Source organism: Lissotriton helveticus, chromosome 3_1 (assembly GCF_964261635.1).
Source record: "Lissotriton helveticus chromosome 3_1, aLisHel1.1, whole genome shotgun sequence".
Lineage (NCBI taxonomy): Eukaryota > Metazoa > Chordata > Amphibia > Caudata > Salamandridae > Lissotriton > Lissotriton helveticus.
In genome coordinates, this window is record NC_136061.1 from 1,612,405,884 (window position 1) to 1,612,422,271 (window position 16,388).

Genomic DNA, 16,388 nt, shown 5'->3' on the forward strand with positions numbered 1-16,388 from the left:
ATTCCATCTTTGGTGGACTTCCTCTCGTTTTGGGACTAGTGGCAGGAATCCTATTTTTGATCCTGTTATTTCGCTATGGCAAACCGTGTCACAGACAAGACACCTGCGACAGGGGAAGAAACAGTCCATGCCATTGGATACCGGGACCAGATATCTAGAATCCTTGGACTGTCCCGGCTTAGAGACCTGAACATGACTTGGTTTCTTTCGTTTAGACCTATGTGGCAAAGCTGTGTTTTACCTGTATTAAGGTGCTTGCTATGCGGAGAAGAATGCGTGTTAGACACCTGTCTGACGCTACAATCGGATGCGCCAATGGATGCAGAAACTTTGTTGGGTCCGGTCACGGCTCATGCATTGTGCTGTCCCCAGCGGCTACCAATCCTGATGACGGCATTCGTGGAGACTTCACCACTACGATTAAGGGGTAGTGAGGTTCAAGATGAAAGCAGCATCGATCAGGTACGACCTTCTGTCAGCTATGCTGATCCAAACATCACTGAAGGCAATCATGCTCACGAATGCATGGTAACATCTTTTTCCGAGTTAATGAAACTTTCACAGGAAGCTGTTGACAGCTTTTTCGAGAGTCTAAATGATATGATGTTCTCACCAGAGCAGAAATAATGACTTTTGAACAAGCTAGCACAAGGCGTTCCCAACACCAAGAATTTGGCCTTCAACTTTGATAATAAAGTATCATGAACAATTTTCTCCAGTTTACGGACAGCGGAACATTATTTTTCAGCGGCCCCAAAAATACTTTACAATTTTTCGGGACACTTATCTTCTGCTTAAAGTAGAAACTATTCTTAGAGAACTATATTTCTATTTTAGGAACTTTAGAATCATTAGCTGCCCTCTAACCTGTTCATAAATATTTTATTTTGTGATGAAATGGTCTCGCATTTTTTTTTCTTCTGTATTAAGAGCCATTTCATGTGTAATTTTCATATTTTATTAATAATGATGTATGAATATGCGTGATATTTAGCATTAATATACTGCTTGAGTACATATAATGTATATATATATATCTTTTCGTATATTTCATGTTTCAAAATGCATATGGATGTATTTTGGGGTGGTACGGTATACACATGCTCTACTAGTGTATTTGCTATGCCTAGATCTTGTAAATATGGACATAGTCAGCGTGGAGTGGGTGTGATGTATTCCTATAGGTTCTGTATCGATTCCCCTATTCCCGGCCCTGTTCTGGTTAATACTTAACTAGCAGCCGACCCACGGTGCAAAAAACCGTTATCTGATTAAGCCACACCACGGCACAGAAACGTGTCATCTGATTAGGTAATAACGCATGCCATCTAATTAGACAAGCACTATTCCTCCAGCCCCTGATAAGGCATACAGAGTTCTCAAAACAAATCAAACCTATGACAACCTGGGAAAATCCCTGCGGCCATTGTTTTGATTTCACCGAGAACTTCAGCAAAAGAATGTGCGAACAAGCCCGTTCGTATGACATCCTTATTGACGCATCCATGTCCATCCTTACGTCAATCTCGACACCTTACAGGTATAAATATTACCGACATTGCCTTAAGCAAACACACGCGGTGGTGACGAGATCGGAGCAGCGAGACGCGCTGAGGAGCCCAGCAGAGAGCGAAGCCCACACGCGCTGCCCCGCCTTCCTGACGCGCTGAGAACGAGAAGCTGCTTTTCTCCTGCCGAGAAATCCAGCTCCGGCGCTTCCAAGCAGCCCTCGCAGGCAGCTGGAATATCAAGACCAGAGACGAGAGATACCAGCCCTCAACCATTCTAGATCTCAGGTACAGAACTGAACAACCCCTTGCAGAGAATTCTTGAGTCAGTCACTTGGCAAAACAAACTTAACTTAAACTGCTACTTATCTACTCCCGCCCACGTATTAGGCTTAGGTCAGGTACACTGGGGTAGGCGTGGTTAGAAGCACCAGTTGAGTACGGTTAGTCAAATGTATATATGTATGTATCTATTTTATCAATTTTAACTATCATATGGCTTAGAAACCATATCAATGCTTCTGCAGTATTATTTTATACTTCTGCTTTTATTGTATGCACTTTACTTACCCATAAGTATCGCAATAATATCGATTCATTTCTCTTGTACGAGAAAAGAGACTGATCAATAAATAACATCTTTTATTGAACACGCCCGTCTCTTCCTTTTCTCTACAAACTGGTGAAACTAAGAATGCACGTACTGACTGAGTAAAATAAGTTGTCCTTTGTTTTCACACGACTCTAGAGATACACTCTTGATTGGGGGAGAGCAAAGTTGTCATGTTCTATGGTTGTCAGAAACTAAATTCCTTCTTGTCTATCCAGGGAAGTTAAACTCCTCCTTGTCTATTCGAGAAAGTTTCTAGTGAACTCTGAGCTAGCTGGCAAAACCAAAAACTTTAAGTCTAATATCGTCAGTAGAAGACCTAGTTAACCTCTGCCCTAGGTCTATACTATTGAAGATATTATTCCAATGCGCAGAGCCTATTGGGATAATAGGAACTACACTACACCGTGAGTCTAGATTTTCCTGAAGAGTCCCTTTCTCTTCTGAGCCCTGTTTAACACATGTGTACAGGAGGAGCCCTAAATTCATGACCTCAATGTTTGAGACAAAAAATAATCATGGATTTCTGAACAATGAGAGTAAAATCATTAAGGTAACATGTTGTTCCTGCTTATATTTCACATGCTTTACATAAACCTGTTTTCCCTATGAGTGTTTGTTTTTTCCTGAATTAAACCTCAAATAAACATTTTATCCATTGTTTTAATTAAATAACGTTAAAAGCTGTAACTGGTCAGTGAAATGCTAAAGGTACTAAAATTTGGTATGTTTTGCTATTTCTAGCCACACCCCTGACTCCGCCCACTGATTTAATGTTCGGTTATTCCCGCCTCCTGATTCTCCACCCACAGTTCCCCTACTTTTTTTTCCCCACTTCGACCACTGAGTGCAAGGCATCTTTTCTCCAATATCTGCTTACTGCAGACAGTATAAAAGCCACATTTTATATGTAAGGTGTGTGATGTAATATCTTATTTATTATTTATCTGCCTCTTTGAAATCAGGGAAGGAAGAGAAAGGCATTTGGAGAAGAGCAGGGCCATTGGAATTAAAAATAGATAATTGTCAACTACTGCTAGGCCAACTGCAGACAGTAGCAAAATAAGCAACGAGCTGCCTAGAAAATTGAATGCCACCATTAATTTAGCACAACATACAACTTGTGAGAGGTAGTTTATTTTTCCACTCAAAGTGTTTGTTTATTTAGTATTTGAAATGTTTTTAGAAGATACAAAATCATATCTGTTTTTTAATCCGTGTTATTCAGGCTTAATACTTTTCTGCCACATAGTCAGTGCTTTTGCTTTATGTGAGGCATGTGAGGGTGAACATAAAATTGGCCTTGTGATTCTCCTAATCATTATCACATCAAATTCCAATAGCCGTAGGAGACCAGAAATGTACTGCTAGTGCCCCACTAATTTCACTCAATTGTTTGCACACAACATTATTTACAATTGTATTTTTGTTTTTCTCAATATAGCTACTCCTGCTGATGATAACGGCCCGTCTGCGGGCTAGTGGCTCTGGAAGGCGAACAAGTGGAGACACTTCCCTCTCAGCCAAACCCCAGTGCAGTCGGTCACCCTCAGCCTCCAGTCTCCCACCAATCCGATCGCCGGTGCAAGTGAAAAGTGACAACTGCTGTTGCCCACTCCTGCTCTGACAGGCAATTGCTGCACTGCATCCTGTAGAGGCTGGATGCTATCAAGAGCTGGCTCGTGAGGATGGAGCAGATCCTGAACCAAATGGACAATCGCCTCTTCTAGTCAATTTTCTACGTTTTTGTTTTGGTGGGAGGGAATTGTTGTGGGTGGAGAATGTGGGAAGAGAGGTGGGTCAGCAGGGAATTGTTGTATCTGTTGTATATTTTTGGGTAATGGTGATTGGGCCAATTTGTTTGGGGGAGATGTGGACCTGTTGTGAGTGGAGAAGGTGAGTTTGTTTGAAAAAAACAGAAGGGGCAAAATTATTACATTTCATCACAATTTATACCTGAAGTTGGTTTTTGTTTTACTTTTACTGCTGCTTTAGTTTTTACTAATTGGGTAAAACCCCCCATTATACTCTACTTCGAGCAGACACTGGTCTGCGAGGTTTTTCTGAATCCAATTAAGTTGGACATAGCACACAATGGTTGAAAGGGAACTCTTATCATATTCTGAAGATTACATAGACAAATTGTTGGAAAATCCAAATAACTTTTTCGTCTCAAACGACATCCCTACTATAGACTTTACACTTAAAGACAAAATCTCTCGCCTAGAACGCCTGGAAAAGATGTTGGTCCGCACCAGATGGCACGGCCATCTATTGACACGTTATCTCAAAGAGAATATTATTCCGGTGAGGCTCCAGATCAAGATTGAACCTGCCATTTTCATAGAAGTCCCAAAATTCAAAGAAGCTGACCAAGTCCAAGTTATCAGTGCTGAGATCAAGACCCTCAAAGCTGAAATAGCAGCCGACGCCAATTTTGCTAACGCCAAAGAAACCCTCAATAACTTGGAAGCCACTCTCAAGGATTTCGACTTAACAACACAAAATCGCAAACTTGAGAAGTTAGCCCGAGATATAAGACTGTATGACAAGAAAAAGACCTACCGGTACCTCCAGGAAGACTATTTCCGTCAGGACGGTCAGGGCCGCTTCACGAATCGGGGGCGAGGATCCTACAGAGGGAGAAGGAACTATCAGACGTTCTCGGATTCCTCCTATAGCTCCGAAGGAGAACACGAACAACCTGGTCCAAGTAACCAATACAACTGCCCAGACTACGGACAACAGCAGCAACAACACCAATACAATCCTTTTTTGGGCCAGCGCCAATGGTCATGGCGCCCCCCTCGAGGTCGGGGCAACAACTGGCCCAGAGGCAACCGACGTGGATTTCAACCAAATGCAGGCAACTGGGATGGAGGTCGTGGGCAACCACAAAAACAGGTTCAGTTCCAACCAGAACAACACGGAGAACGTGTTACCCGAAACAAGACCTACAGATGGTGAACGATACCAACGGACGGTTTGGATTGAAACTTTTGGGTGGTGCTCCCCCATCGCCCAAGAGTCCAGTTGTCAACATCTCAAAACACACTCTCAGTGACAATGAAATCAAAGTATTGGACAAAGGACTATCATATGTTCCCACGAATAACCCTGACAACTTCACCATCCGTGCAGAACGTTACCAGTTTTTTCGCAAGGTGAGGTTGAAATATTTCTTTCGAAACTCGGAACCGAAAGTGCAATCATCGGTAACCGGCCTCAGACCCCCTTCTACCTTTGTTCCCTACAATAGCGCCATGTCACACAAGATTCTTGCATTCGAGGAGGTAGTATGGCGGGATGTTCAACTACTGTTGGGAACTAAAACATATGTCAGGTACAATACTAGCAAAGATGAGAAGGCGGCCTTACAATCACTTGCCAACAACGACCAAGTGGTTATTAAACCGGCGGACAAAGGTGGAGCCATTGTTGTGCAAGACATGTCCTCATACAAATCCGAGATCCTACACCAACTCAATGATGGAGTCAGCTATCAACTTCTGCGTGCTGACCCTTCGAAGGCAATTGCACTGGAAATTCTTGAAATAACTAAGGCAGGACTTGAGTTGGGTTTCCTCTCTGAATTGGAATTCAACTTTTTGAACCAAAAACATCCCCGGTTAGATACCATCTATACGATCCCCAAGATCCATAAAAGTCTGACCAACCCACCGGGAAGACCGATTGTATCCGGATGTGGGTCCATACTTGAACCCTTAGGCAAGTACATAGACTTCTTCTTGAAACCATTGGCGGAATCTACCCCCACTTTCCTCCGGGACACAATGCATACGATCAACATTGTTGAGAAGTCTCCCTTTGACCCAGAGCTCCAAAGATTGGCGACGTGCGACGTGATGTCGCTTTATACATCAATTCCTCAACAAGAAGCATTGAATGTAATAACACGGTGTTTACAACAACGCCCGGCACCGGTCCAAGTACCCACTGAATTCATCGTGTCCCTGCTCCGGATTGCAATGACTAAAAACTTTTTTATTTTCAAAAACAAGTTTTATATTCAAACGTCCGGTGTAGCAATGGGGGCTCCCTTTGCTCCAGATGTAGCCATTCTATATATGGCCGCATTTGAGGAGGACACCATACTCAATCCAGTAAATCCATTCAGAGACCAACTCGGTCTCTGGATGCGGTATATTGATGACATTCTCATGATTTGGAATGGAGACCGAGACGATCTAATGTCCTTCTTCACTTGGCTAAATCATCAATCTGACTTCTTAAAGTTTACAATAGAATCCGACAACCATAGGATACATTTCCTTGATCTCACCATCTACGAGGACGCAGGAGCCCTACTCACGAAACTCTACCGGAAACCAGCAGAGAGGAATTCCCTGCTGTTGTATGACAGCCACCATCCCAGAGCCCTCCGGGATAATTTGCCTTTTGGGCAATTTCTCCGAATCCGTCGAAATTGCTCAGATCGTGAACATTACTTGATGGAATCCGACGAGCTCACGAATCGACTTCTGGCAAGAGGGTATCCCAGACGTCTAATCAAGCAGTCCAGAAAAAGAGCTTGGTTCTATCCTCGCGAGGAACTACTATTTCCCAACAACAACAGGAATCAACAAGAAGAGAGGATGGTCTGTGTTACCGCTTTCAACACCAAGAGTAATCAGATTAAACGAATTATAAATCATCACTGGCAGTTGATATCGGACGATATCAATCAACCATCAATACCTCTTCACGCCTTCAAAAAAGCCAAAAGTGTGAAAGACTTCGTGGTCAGATCCTTGCTATCAACACCTCAGGATCCCACGATTACCACTTTGTGGAACCTTCCTCCTGTGACTGGCCACTCTAAATGTGGAAACTGCAAAGCCTGTGAGACCACCATTCAAGGAAAGGAATTCCACCATGATCAATTGAAAATTCAACTGAAGGCACAGACGAACTGCAATTCTGCGAACGTCATCTATGCGATACTCTGTCCATGCCAACAGATATACATAGGCCAAACACAGCAGAAAATAAAAGCGCGCATTCTCCAACATATGAGTAGAATCAGGTGTGGGGTACAGGGAGCTCCCTTGGTGGAACACTTTAGCGCATCCTTACACCCACCAGACAGCCTCAGATGGGTAGTAATTGAGAAAGCGACTCTGGGACCCCGGGGTGGCAATATCTCAAGCATCCTGAACACCCGTGAATTGGAATGGATGTTTTTCTTCAATTCCATTGATAAGGGGCTCAATGAGCATGATAGCTCCTTCTCCCAACTAGCCACCTTGACCTGATGATGCAATCCACTCAATATATGACACTATGGCCTTTACCCTTATGATAGAGGTACGCCATTTAGTTGCTGTAATGACACTGAGTTTTTCTATCTTTTGTCTATGGTTTTTTCATGTTTTTATCCCTATGTGCTTAATGTTATTAAACACCGCTCTACCAATGGCCTTTACCCTCATGTGAGAGGTATGCCAGATACTTACAGATTGCCCTCACCAGCAAGATATAGATGTTTGTTATATTAAGTTTCCAGGTATCAACTGGCCTTTACCCTCGTGTGAGTGGTACGCCGGTAATTCAAACAATGCACTTAATTGGACAGGTTTATATCACCCGTCATAATACCCTCTGGCGGCCACTTTGTCTTGGTGGGTACGCCTGTTAACCCGTCAGGCACGTGAGATGTTAAACTTGTTCTTTTTGCTTTAACAACAATATATATATTGAATTCGGCTTTCCATTTAATATTGACATGTTTCAGTTGAATCTTTTCCCAAAGTACAATCGAAGCAAGTGGTCTTATTGTATTCCACCATTTGAGCAGCATTACACCATAGCAATCCTGTATCCGTATCTGTATTCATTCGTGTGCACGTTGTCCTAGCAACCGCCTAACAGGGATTCAGTCTTTCGTCCAGCTTCACACTAGCTTGAGTCATCACGTGACTCCGTTACCATAGGGACTTAAGGAATCAGGAACGGGTAATCGCCATTGCGAACCCGTGCGGATACTCAGCCAGATTCATTCGGCCTCCGGTAAGCTTGGTATTCGGCACGTCTGTGGTCACAGTGTCTATTTTATTAGGTTAGAAGGAGCGCCCCCTCATAATTATGATCTCCCCCTTTTTTCAATGAACAGATCGGTTCGACGATCTAAGCAGATTCCGAACACTGTCCTCGAAGCTGACGGGGTAAGTGTTTCCCGGCTCTCTGCCTGCCTGCTTTAATGAATGCAATGTGTATCGGCCCCGACATATACTAACTTGTCGGTTCCCCTTTTCTGTATATTTGTGGTCACAGTGTTTATTTCACTAAGTTAGAAGGAACGCTCCCTCACAATTATGATCTCCCCCTTTTTTCAATGAACAGATCGGTTCGACGATCTAAGCAGACTCCGAACACTGTCCTCGAAACTGACGGGGTAAGTGTTTCCCGGCTCTCTGCCTGCCTGCCTTAACAAATGCAATGTGTATCGGCCCCGACATATACCAATTTGTCGGTTCCCCTTTTCTGTATATTTCCTTACAGGAACATCAATCAGGATGTCCCCTCTACTCTGTCAGAATTCATATCGATCCTAGCAAGGTAATGACTGATATTCCTTTGTACACGGGTCCGGATCTGCCATGCTGGCTATACTCCACCTGGTGGCGGACCACTATTTTCCCGCGCATAATTTTACCATTCACGGTGTAATAACTAATTAATGACACCCGTCAGTCAGGGGGTCACGACACGTGATGCACAATTAGCAATTCACGCTTTCATGTTTGCAATATATACCACGATTCACGGTAATACTCACACCCGATTTTTGGCATCCCACAATCCGGGGGTCACAATGCGAGTCCACGTTGGTGGATATTCCCGTCTGTCTCAAGTTGAACCGTGTGCTTTTCTCTCACCAAAGTCAATGTAATTCATTTGCTCTAGTCCGATTCGTATAATAATACTAGATATTATATATCGATATAGGTGGTCTGCCCCAACTCCCTTGTCCTGAAGAAGACCCCGCCGCAAGGATATAATAGGTCCTGCAATTTTGAGAGGGTCGAAACGTCGACAACCATTTTGTCTCTTTTAAATGTCAACTCCACGGCCCAACCTGTTCATATATTGTATTGTGTGGAGTATGATACAGTTTGATTTGAAATCCAAGTTGTTTTTTTCTTGTACATTGTATGTAACCATCAAAACTATTGTGGTTTAAAGTTTTGATTAATCTGTCACTTCAACCCTTCCTTATCACAGTATCCTCACTCCATCACGCACTTTTTCCCCCCTCCCCGGGGCATTGCTCCACCTGTCCATTTCTAACACGCGACTATTGTCTTTATTCGTTATTCATCCCCATTGTGATATTGTGATTAAAACATGGTGGTTTAATTCAATGTCTATTTGATTGCTTTTTGCATTTTTGTTATAATTTGTGTTTCTTATCCTTATGGGACCCCTTCCTCATAACACTTAGTTTTTACGCAGCCTGTTTATCTGCTTGTAGGAGTGTATACTGCTTAGTTACAAGTAGCTATACCTCTATAACTATCTTGACAATTTGGGGGATGCTGCCAATCCATAATCCATATAAACAATTACTTGCAGTAGCAGTTAGCTGCTTATTTACTTAGCTAGTTCACTTCACTATATAGTTGTATTATCTGAACATAGATGTAGGAATAACAGGAAAGGCATCACAACTTAAAAAGCAAGGTCCCACTCCCACCCAGGTGGGCTTCAACTGTAGGATTAATCAGAAGGCTCATCATCGCAGGCAACTAAATGGAATTAAAAAATACTGAGTTAGTGGCTTCTAAGTTATATCAAAGCTTTACAAAGTATTGAGACCAGACCTCCAGTCGGCGGTCCTGACTATTGAATTTTGATGTGACTGCACATTGTGCGGTCGCAAGCTCCCTTTTCTGTATGGAGACCTTGTGCTGTGGTCGGAACCCGGCCACAGCACAAGCTCCCATACAGAAAAGGGAGTTTGTGTGCATCCCTGGTTCATCCATAAGTGCCACCTCAGCACTATGGATGAATCGGAGGCTGCTGGTTGGAGGGGGCCCCGTGAGGGCTCCCCAAAGTTGCTTTATGACAAGGTTTCCATGTCAGAAAGCCCAGCTTGAAATCCCTTCTGGAAACCGACATCGTAATCGGGACAGCATGAAACGCCATCCATAAAAATTACGTGCCAGTTCTGACTGGCGGAATGTCCAACCAGTTTCAAAACCAGCAGCCTCCATTGTAATGAGGCTGTTGGTTTTAAAACCATGATGAGGCTCAGATATTTTCCGAACCTTATCATAATGAGGTCCTAAGTGTGTGATCCATTGTTGGTGTATATTATGTCACATCTCAAAAAATCACACAGCCCAGGGGAAGAGGGTTAGGGGCTTGATAAATTAATGGGGAAGGGGATCTGAGGAAAGGTTTGACAAAGAAAAACACTGCACAAGCACATTATCATCATCAATCTGTTATGGAAGGAAATTAAGGAATGAGTATGACAAAGTAAAATTAAATATATTGCACACAGACATTCTGCCCTAGCGACCCAAGTTAAAAAAATAATAGAGGAGTGAACCCACCAACCTAATTCTCCAAATATGCTTGTTAAAAGAAAAATCATACTGTGTTGCAAAATGTGGTGGTGCACCTGCATTCGACTCAGGAATGCCCATCACTCTTGGTTGCCTATCTGGACTGGTCTGGTAGGTAAGCAAGACTTTTGAGCTCAGCTTTCACCTTTAGTTCACGCAGAAGAATAGAAGAGAAGGCCTGCAGATTGTAAAACAGAAACTGTATTCAGAGTCACGAAGAAGGACAGAGAGAAGGTGAGATTCATGAGGAGTGTACTTAGAAGATTCAGAGGCAGAGCAAAAAAAACAAGAGGTTTCACGTTTGCCACCAGTGCAACACACACACACACACACTCATCAGCATTTTCCAACTCAACACACCTCTCTCTAATGGCTGTTAGCACACAGTCAAACAACAACAGCAATCATGGAGGCAAGGAGACCAAACAGAACACATTCAGACCTATGCACACAGACTCCAGAAAATGGCCTCCAGCCACATGGCATGCAGAACAAAGACAAATCAATGGTGGCCTATGGCAAACACACAAACACTCACGCACATACACACACACTGGATAGACAAAGGAGGCATGGTAACACTGAAGGAAACCCTACCATTAATGAAAATTAACTGAGCTATAAACATTTTATAACAACACACATCCTCCCAAGGCATCAAATATTACCCTATGTATACACTTTTTGTACAGAGTAAAAAAAATTAAATACCCAAAAGAAGCATCACTTTTTTAATTTAATTTGATGCTATTCAAGCCCTAAATGATGTTTTGGAACTGAATAAATCACATCGATGGTTGTTTCATGAACCCATGGCTAGCACTGACCTGGGCCTATGGGATGGCCCCTTGGCAGACTAGGCCATATAGTAAATAAACAAATATAGCAAATTTAACAAACATGGAAAAAATGTAATGAACTGTGCAACATTGTTCCTTTATAAAAGAAGAAATAATAAATTACAAAATATAAACGGGCCCCTACAGAAACTGCAGGCCACCCACCACAATAAAGTTTAACAAATTTATAAAAGTATAAATAAATATTGGTTTGCAATCTCTATCAATCAAGCAACACCCTTATACAGGAATTTTTAACTTACATGTGAAATCTCAATTAAAAAAGCCCTTAAATCCATTCCAGCAGACAAAGATAATGATCCTTTTAGCTCCAACTCCAAAAGAAAAGTGACCAGGAGATGGACTAAGCAATGGGAGGATCCTGCTGGACAGGAACAGGAAGTTGAAGTCTCTGGGGCACAAAAAAAACAATTTTTCGGGTCTGCTGGAGAAGAAAATCCACTCGAAAACCCTCTTTAGCTGCTTCTTGAGCACAAAAGCTACCTGAGATTGATGCATTCGCGACTGCGACCTTCACAGCATTGGCGCCTTCACAGGCGGTAGCCAACAAAATCGGAATTCTTTCCAAAATCAAGTTGCATTTCAACAATTCCCTATGATGGAAGCATTTGAGGGCTACGGTTCTGACGTGCCATAATCACAGTGGCTGATGGGGAGGTGGTTTTTGTACTTGGCGCAACGCTAGAGGTAGACCAGTGTGGTCCATTTGTAGAAGGTGATGTAAATGGCCACTCTGTATCATTTTTGATTGATGCTGGTGTTAGCGTCTCTACTTTGAGAACAGTGAAAATTCCATACCTACACCTCTCGGAAAAAATAATCCAATTAGTAAGAGTCACAAATAAACAGATGTAAGCCTCCTTAACAGAAGAAGTACCTGCCAAAGAAGGGTCTTTTGTGGAGAATCACCAATTTGTGGTGTGTGAATCTACTCCTATAAGTGTTTCAGGACGCGATATGTTGTGCAAACTGAATTATATCATTTATTGTACACGGAAAGAAGTTGAGTTTCAACCTCATGATGGGGCTGTTGCCTTTAAATTGGAAAGAGATGGCCCGAATGTTAAATTCTTCCCTACAATGACAAATGATGATTTAGCTCTAAATACCGAATTCAGACGTGATTTATTTTCAAATTTCATGTAAGGCAGAGTGGTTTACTTTCATTGATTTGGACCAGGTCATTTTCTCTACCCTATTGCATGATGAAAATCAGTTCCTCTTTGGATTTCGGTTCCAGAACCATGTTTTACTATGGTGCTCAGTCCCAAGGGTATTCAGAGAGACCCTCAATTTTCAACCAGACCCTTACAAAGAATCTTGAGTCCTTAGTTGTACTCTGTAACTGAGTTCTACTGCAATATATCAATGACCTGCTGTTTGCATCAGATACACAGGAATCTTGCAAACAAGATACCACTGACCTGTTTAACCATATGGCTGAGATTGGACATTAAGTGTCCCTGAGTAAGTTCCAGTCCTGTCAAGCCGAGGTCTAATCTCTCATACATAACGTTGAGAAGGGAGTGAGGAAGGTGCTGCAAGAAATAATTTCAGGAACTTTGAAAATAAATCCACCAACTACACAGATGGAAGTCAGGATGTTTTTGTGAATGGTGGTCTAATGTAGCCAGTGGCTACGCAACTATTGCCTAATGGCCAAGCTTATCCATTACCCTAGGACAACGATTGCTAGATTGCCTTCCCAGAGCTTTGTTAAAGTCTCTGTCATGCTTCAGGACTGAGAATGCCATATTATAACTAGGGATGAGCGACAAATTCTGCTCCGCTGATGGAGTTGTGGAGTTTTGCCCACTCCATTACTCAAAACTCTGTGAAACGGCATGGAGCAGAGTTTTTTCTCTTGCAAGGCTCACCAACATTAAGTTTGCAAACGCAACCAAGACAAATCATATGCTAGACCACCTCTTGGCTAGATTTTTCAAAGCGGGCAGTCACAGTAAGTCTCAACAACATGTGTTGAGAAACTTGCTGCACATGTTGAGGAAGCTGCTGCTTGCTACATCTACTTAAGCTGTATTGAGTGCCATTCATGCTGATTTTACAGGGCGGGAGAAACTCCAGTCGCTAAAAATCAGCATGAATAGTGTGACTTACCACATTCCGCCACTTGCGGAAGTCCACGGAGCGTGGCAGAGTTTATTTTGCACTTCACAGAGTGCCATTCAGCAGAACTCCACAAACTCAGCCTAGGCCTAATTATAGCAAAGTGTTTGCTCTGTACTGCAGCGAGAGGGATGGCTTTGCTCTCTCAGTGCTTTTGCAAATGCACGGCAATGCTCAAAGACCAGTTGCTTATTTATCTGTTTCCCAATATGAGTATGTGCAGTTTTATTTAGTAAAGTCTCCTTTTTTAAAAAGATGAATTGGAAACTAATTACATAGAAATCAATAACAAAAAATAATTTTAGGAATGAGATGCAAGGGGTGTATGGGTTTTGGTTGAGGAAGTGTATTAATACTCAGGTATCACTGATAATACCTGAGTATTCATTTTACATTCTTTTAGTAATAAAGCTAATTTTTTTAAATGTATTTTGTAAATTAATTATAAAATATCAAAATTAAACTTTAGCAATGGGATGCAAGGGATAGAGGCACAATATGAGGGGGAGTGTATTAATGCTTAGTTACGAACCATAATGGCTGAGTATTCTTTCTTCATTCATTGAATACAAGCTTTACTATTTTTAAAACATTTCTGTAAATTAATTTTAAAATATCAAAATAAAGAATAAGGGGCAGGATGTAAAGGATACTGGAGTAAGGGGTGGAGAAGTATATCAATACTATGATTTTCATTTTTATACCTGAATATTAATGTTTCTAAATTATTATATGGTACTTAGACCGGTATACAATTAATATAAAAAAGCTGATAAATTATTGTAGGGAAATAATGCACCATTAACTTTAACTTGAAAAAGTAGAAAAATAGATTGCATACATGTATTTCATTTATACAAAACATACCACGTTTATTCATAAAATATTTTTGAATATAATTTAGAAAATCCTTAGAAAACATTTTAAAAATAGAATCCAACACACCTTATTTTAAGCATTCTCTCACGGTTTTCTATTGACGACAATAGGACAATTTTTCTTTTTTTGCTTTTACTTTTCAGCTTTATGTAAACAGGTCATGATCAGATGCAAGGTAGGAACAATTTACTTTTCATTTTTAAACATACTGGTGCCTACATTTATTGTAAGGAAAGATGGAGAAAGTTATGTGGACATCTATCCCAAAAATGTATGTTAGTGTTGTTTTAACCACTTTGACATCCCCATGCAAGTTGTGTTTGTATGCACGCATTGGGATAGTTTTGTTATTTTTATCTAGGATTTTAAAAAGTAGGGAAAAAATCATGGATGTAACTTTTTTAAACCCATTTAAAATAAAATCAACATTAAAAAAAAATGTTGGCATTTTTTTTATCGTCTTCTATTTTAGAAGAAAAATACCACACTTTTAAAGAAAAAACTTGATATTCCTAGATTGATTTCTGTTGGATTTTTGTTTTGGATTACAACAAAAGTTTTTGGGAATTTAATTTTTTGGATTACCTTATTTGTGGATTGCCGAAGAATGTAATGTAGAAAATTGATTTTTTCCAAGATAAAATTATAAAAGGCTTTATCTGGATTTTTGTCTACCTCTTTGGATTGCAGGAATATTTGAGACTCTTGGTGACAGATTTCATAAAACATCAGAGTAGAAGACAGAAGACATCTACAGGTTTTTTTGGGTGTTTTTTTTGGGTGTTTTTTACGAAGGTATACATAGCGCAAACTTGGCCCGGTATCGGGTATCAGAGTGCTTTACATAGCACCATTTGCATTACATGAGGACACATTCATTTTTGTTAGGCACGTGGAGATTAAGTGATTTGCCCAGAATCACAGGATGTTCAGCGTCATTGCAGAGACTCGAACCCGGTTCCCCCGATTCAAGGTCAACCATAGCTTTTAGGCCAACTCCTCTCCAAGGTTGAACAAGATATACTTGAAATTACCCCCAAAATAATGTAAAAAATGCCATTTTAATTTGTTTATGTGGCCAAAACAGGGGAGTAATTTTAGAGGATATTAGTTGGTGTTAGAAGTATAAGATATATACAATATTGCTTCGGTAGTCTGGAACTCCCATCAGTGGAAATTGATGGATCTTTGCTAATGGTCGTTCCGACATCTATTTGATGTTTTTGGATTTACGAGGATTTGGACTACCTGACAATGATTATGCAATTTTCATTTCCTGGAAACTTTGTTCTGTCTTCAAAATGTTTTCAAATGATACAGGTTGGGTGAGTTTTTTCTTTGGAATTGTTGAATGAATTATGTCAACCATCTATGGCATTATTTGTTTTTGCACCTCCCTTTAAGCAACTCAAGTAGCAGTTACAGCAGCCACCAAGAAACCTTAGCTTCCTTTTGTGACATGACTTGTTCAGATGGCCAATCCAGGTGTCTTAAAAATAATTCAGAAGTGGGGCCAATTTTTTCTCATCCACTGTAAAGTACTATGATTGTATAATTGAAGTGTAGAAGTCATTCACACACTCAGAAGGTACAATACACAAAGCTGTTAGTCTTTTTTTTAAATTCATATTGCAGTTTACTATTTGACATATAATCCTCAGGTAAGTAATTTACCTGAGGATTAGGTAAGCATGCACATGGGTGAGACGTACAACGTAGCGGTTTCCATGGATGAGGAAGGTGAAGACGAGGATGGAGAGAGAGACCATGGCAAGGAGGAGGCAGCCACAGCAGGTAAATGCCTTTTTTA

The 16,388-nt window shown here is 41.1% G+C and overlaps 1 protein-coding gene across 5 annotated transcripts in view; it reads left to right on the plus strand.

The window, feature by feature from the left end:
• The window catches only part of LOC144823662 (uncharacterized), a 155,673-nt gene extending 140,656 nt beyond the window's left edge, over nucleotides 1-15,017 (plus strand). For 3 of the 5 annotated variants that reach the window (XM_078682368.1, XM_078682370.1, XM_078682369.1), the window contains one exon: nucleotides 3,563-9,431. In XM_078682368.1, the coding sequence (XP_078538494.1) occupies nucleotides 4,908-7,394 (2,487 nt within the window). In that variant the 5' untranslated portion in view covers nucleotides 3,563-4,907 and the 3' untranslated portion in view covers nucleotides 7,395-9,431. Of the gene's footprint in view, nucleotides 1-2,956; nucleotides 3,034-3,562; nucleotides 9,432-9,583 lie in introns of those variants that run through there. The other 2 variants (XR_013608828.1, XM_078682371.1) reach the window with 2 other exon arrangements.
• The last annotated feature ends 1,371 nt before the right edge of the window (nucleotides 15,018-16,388 follow it).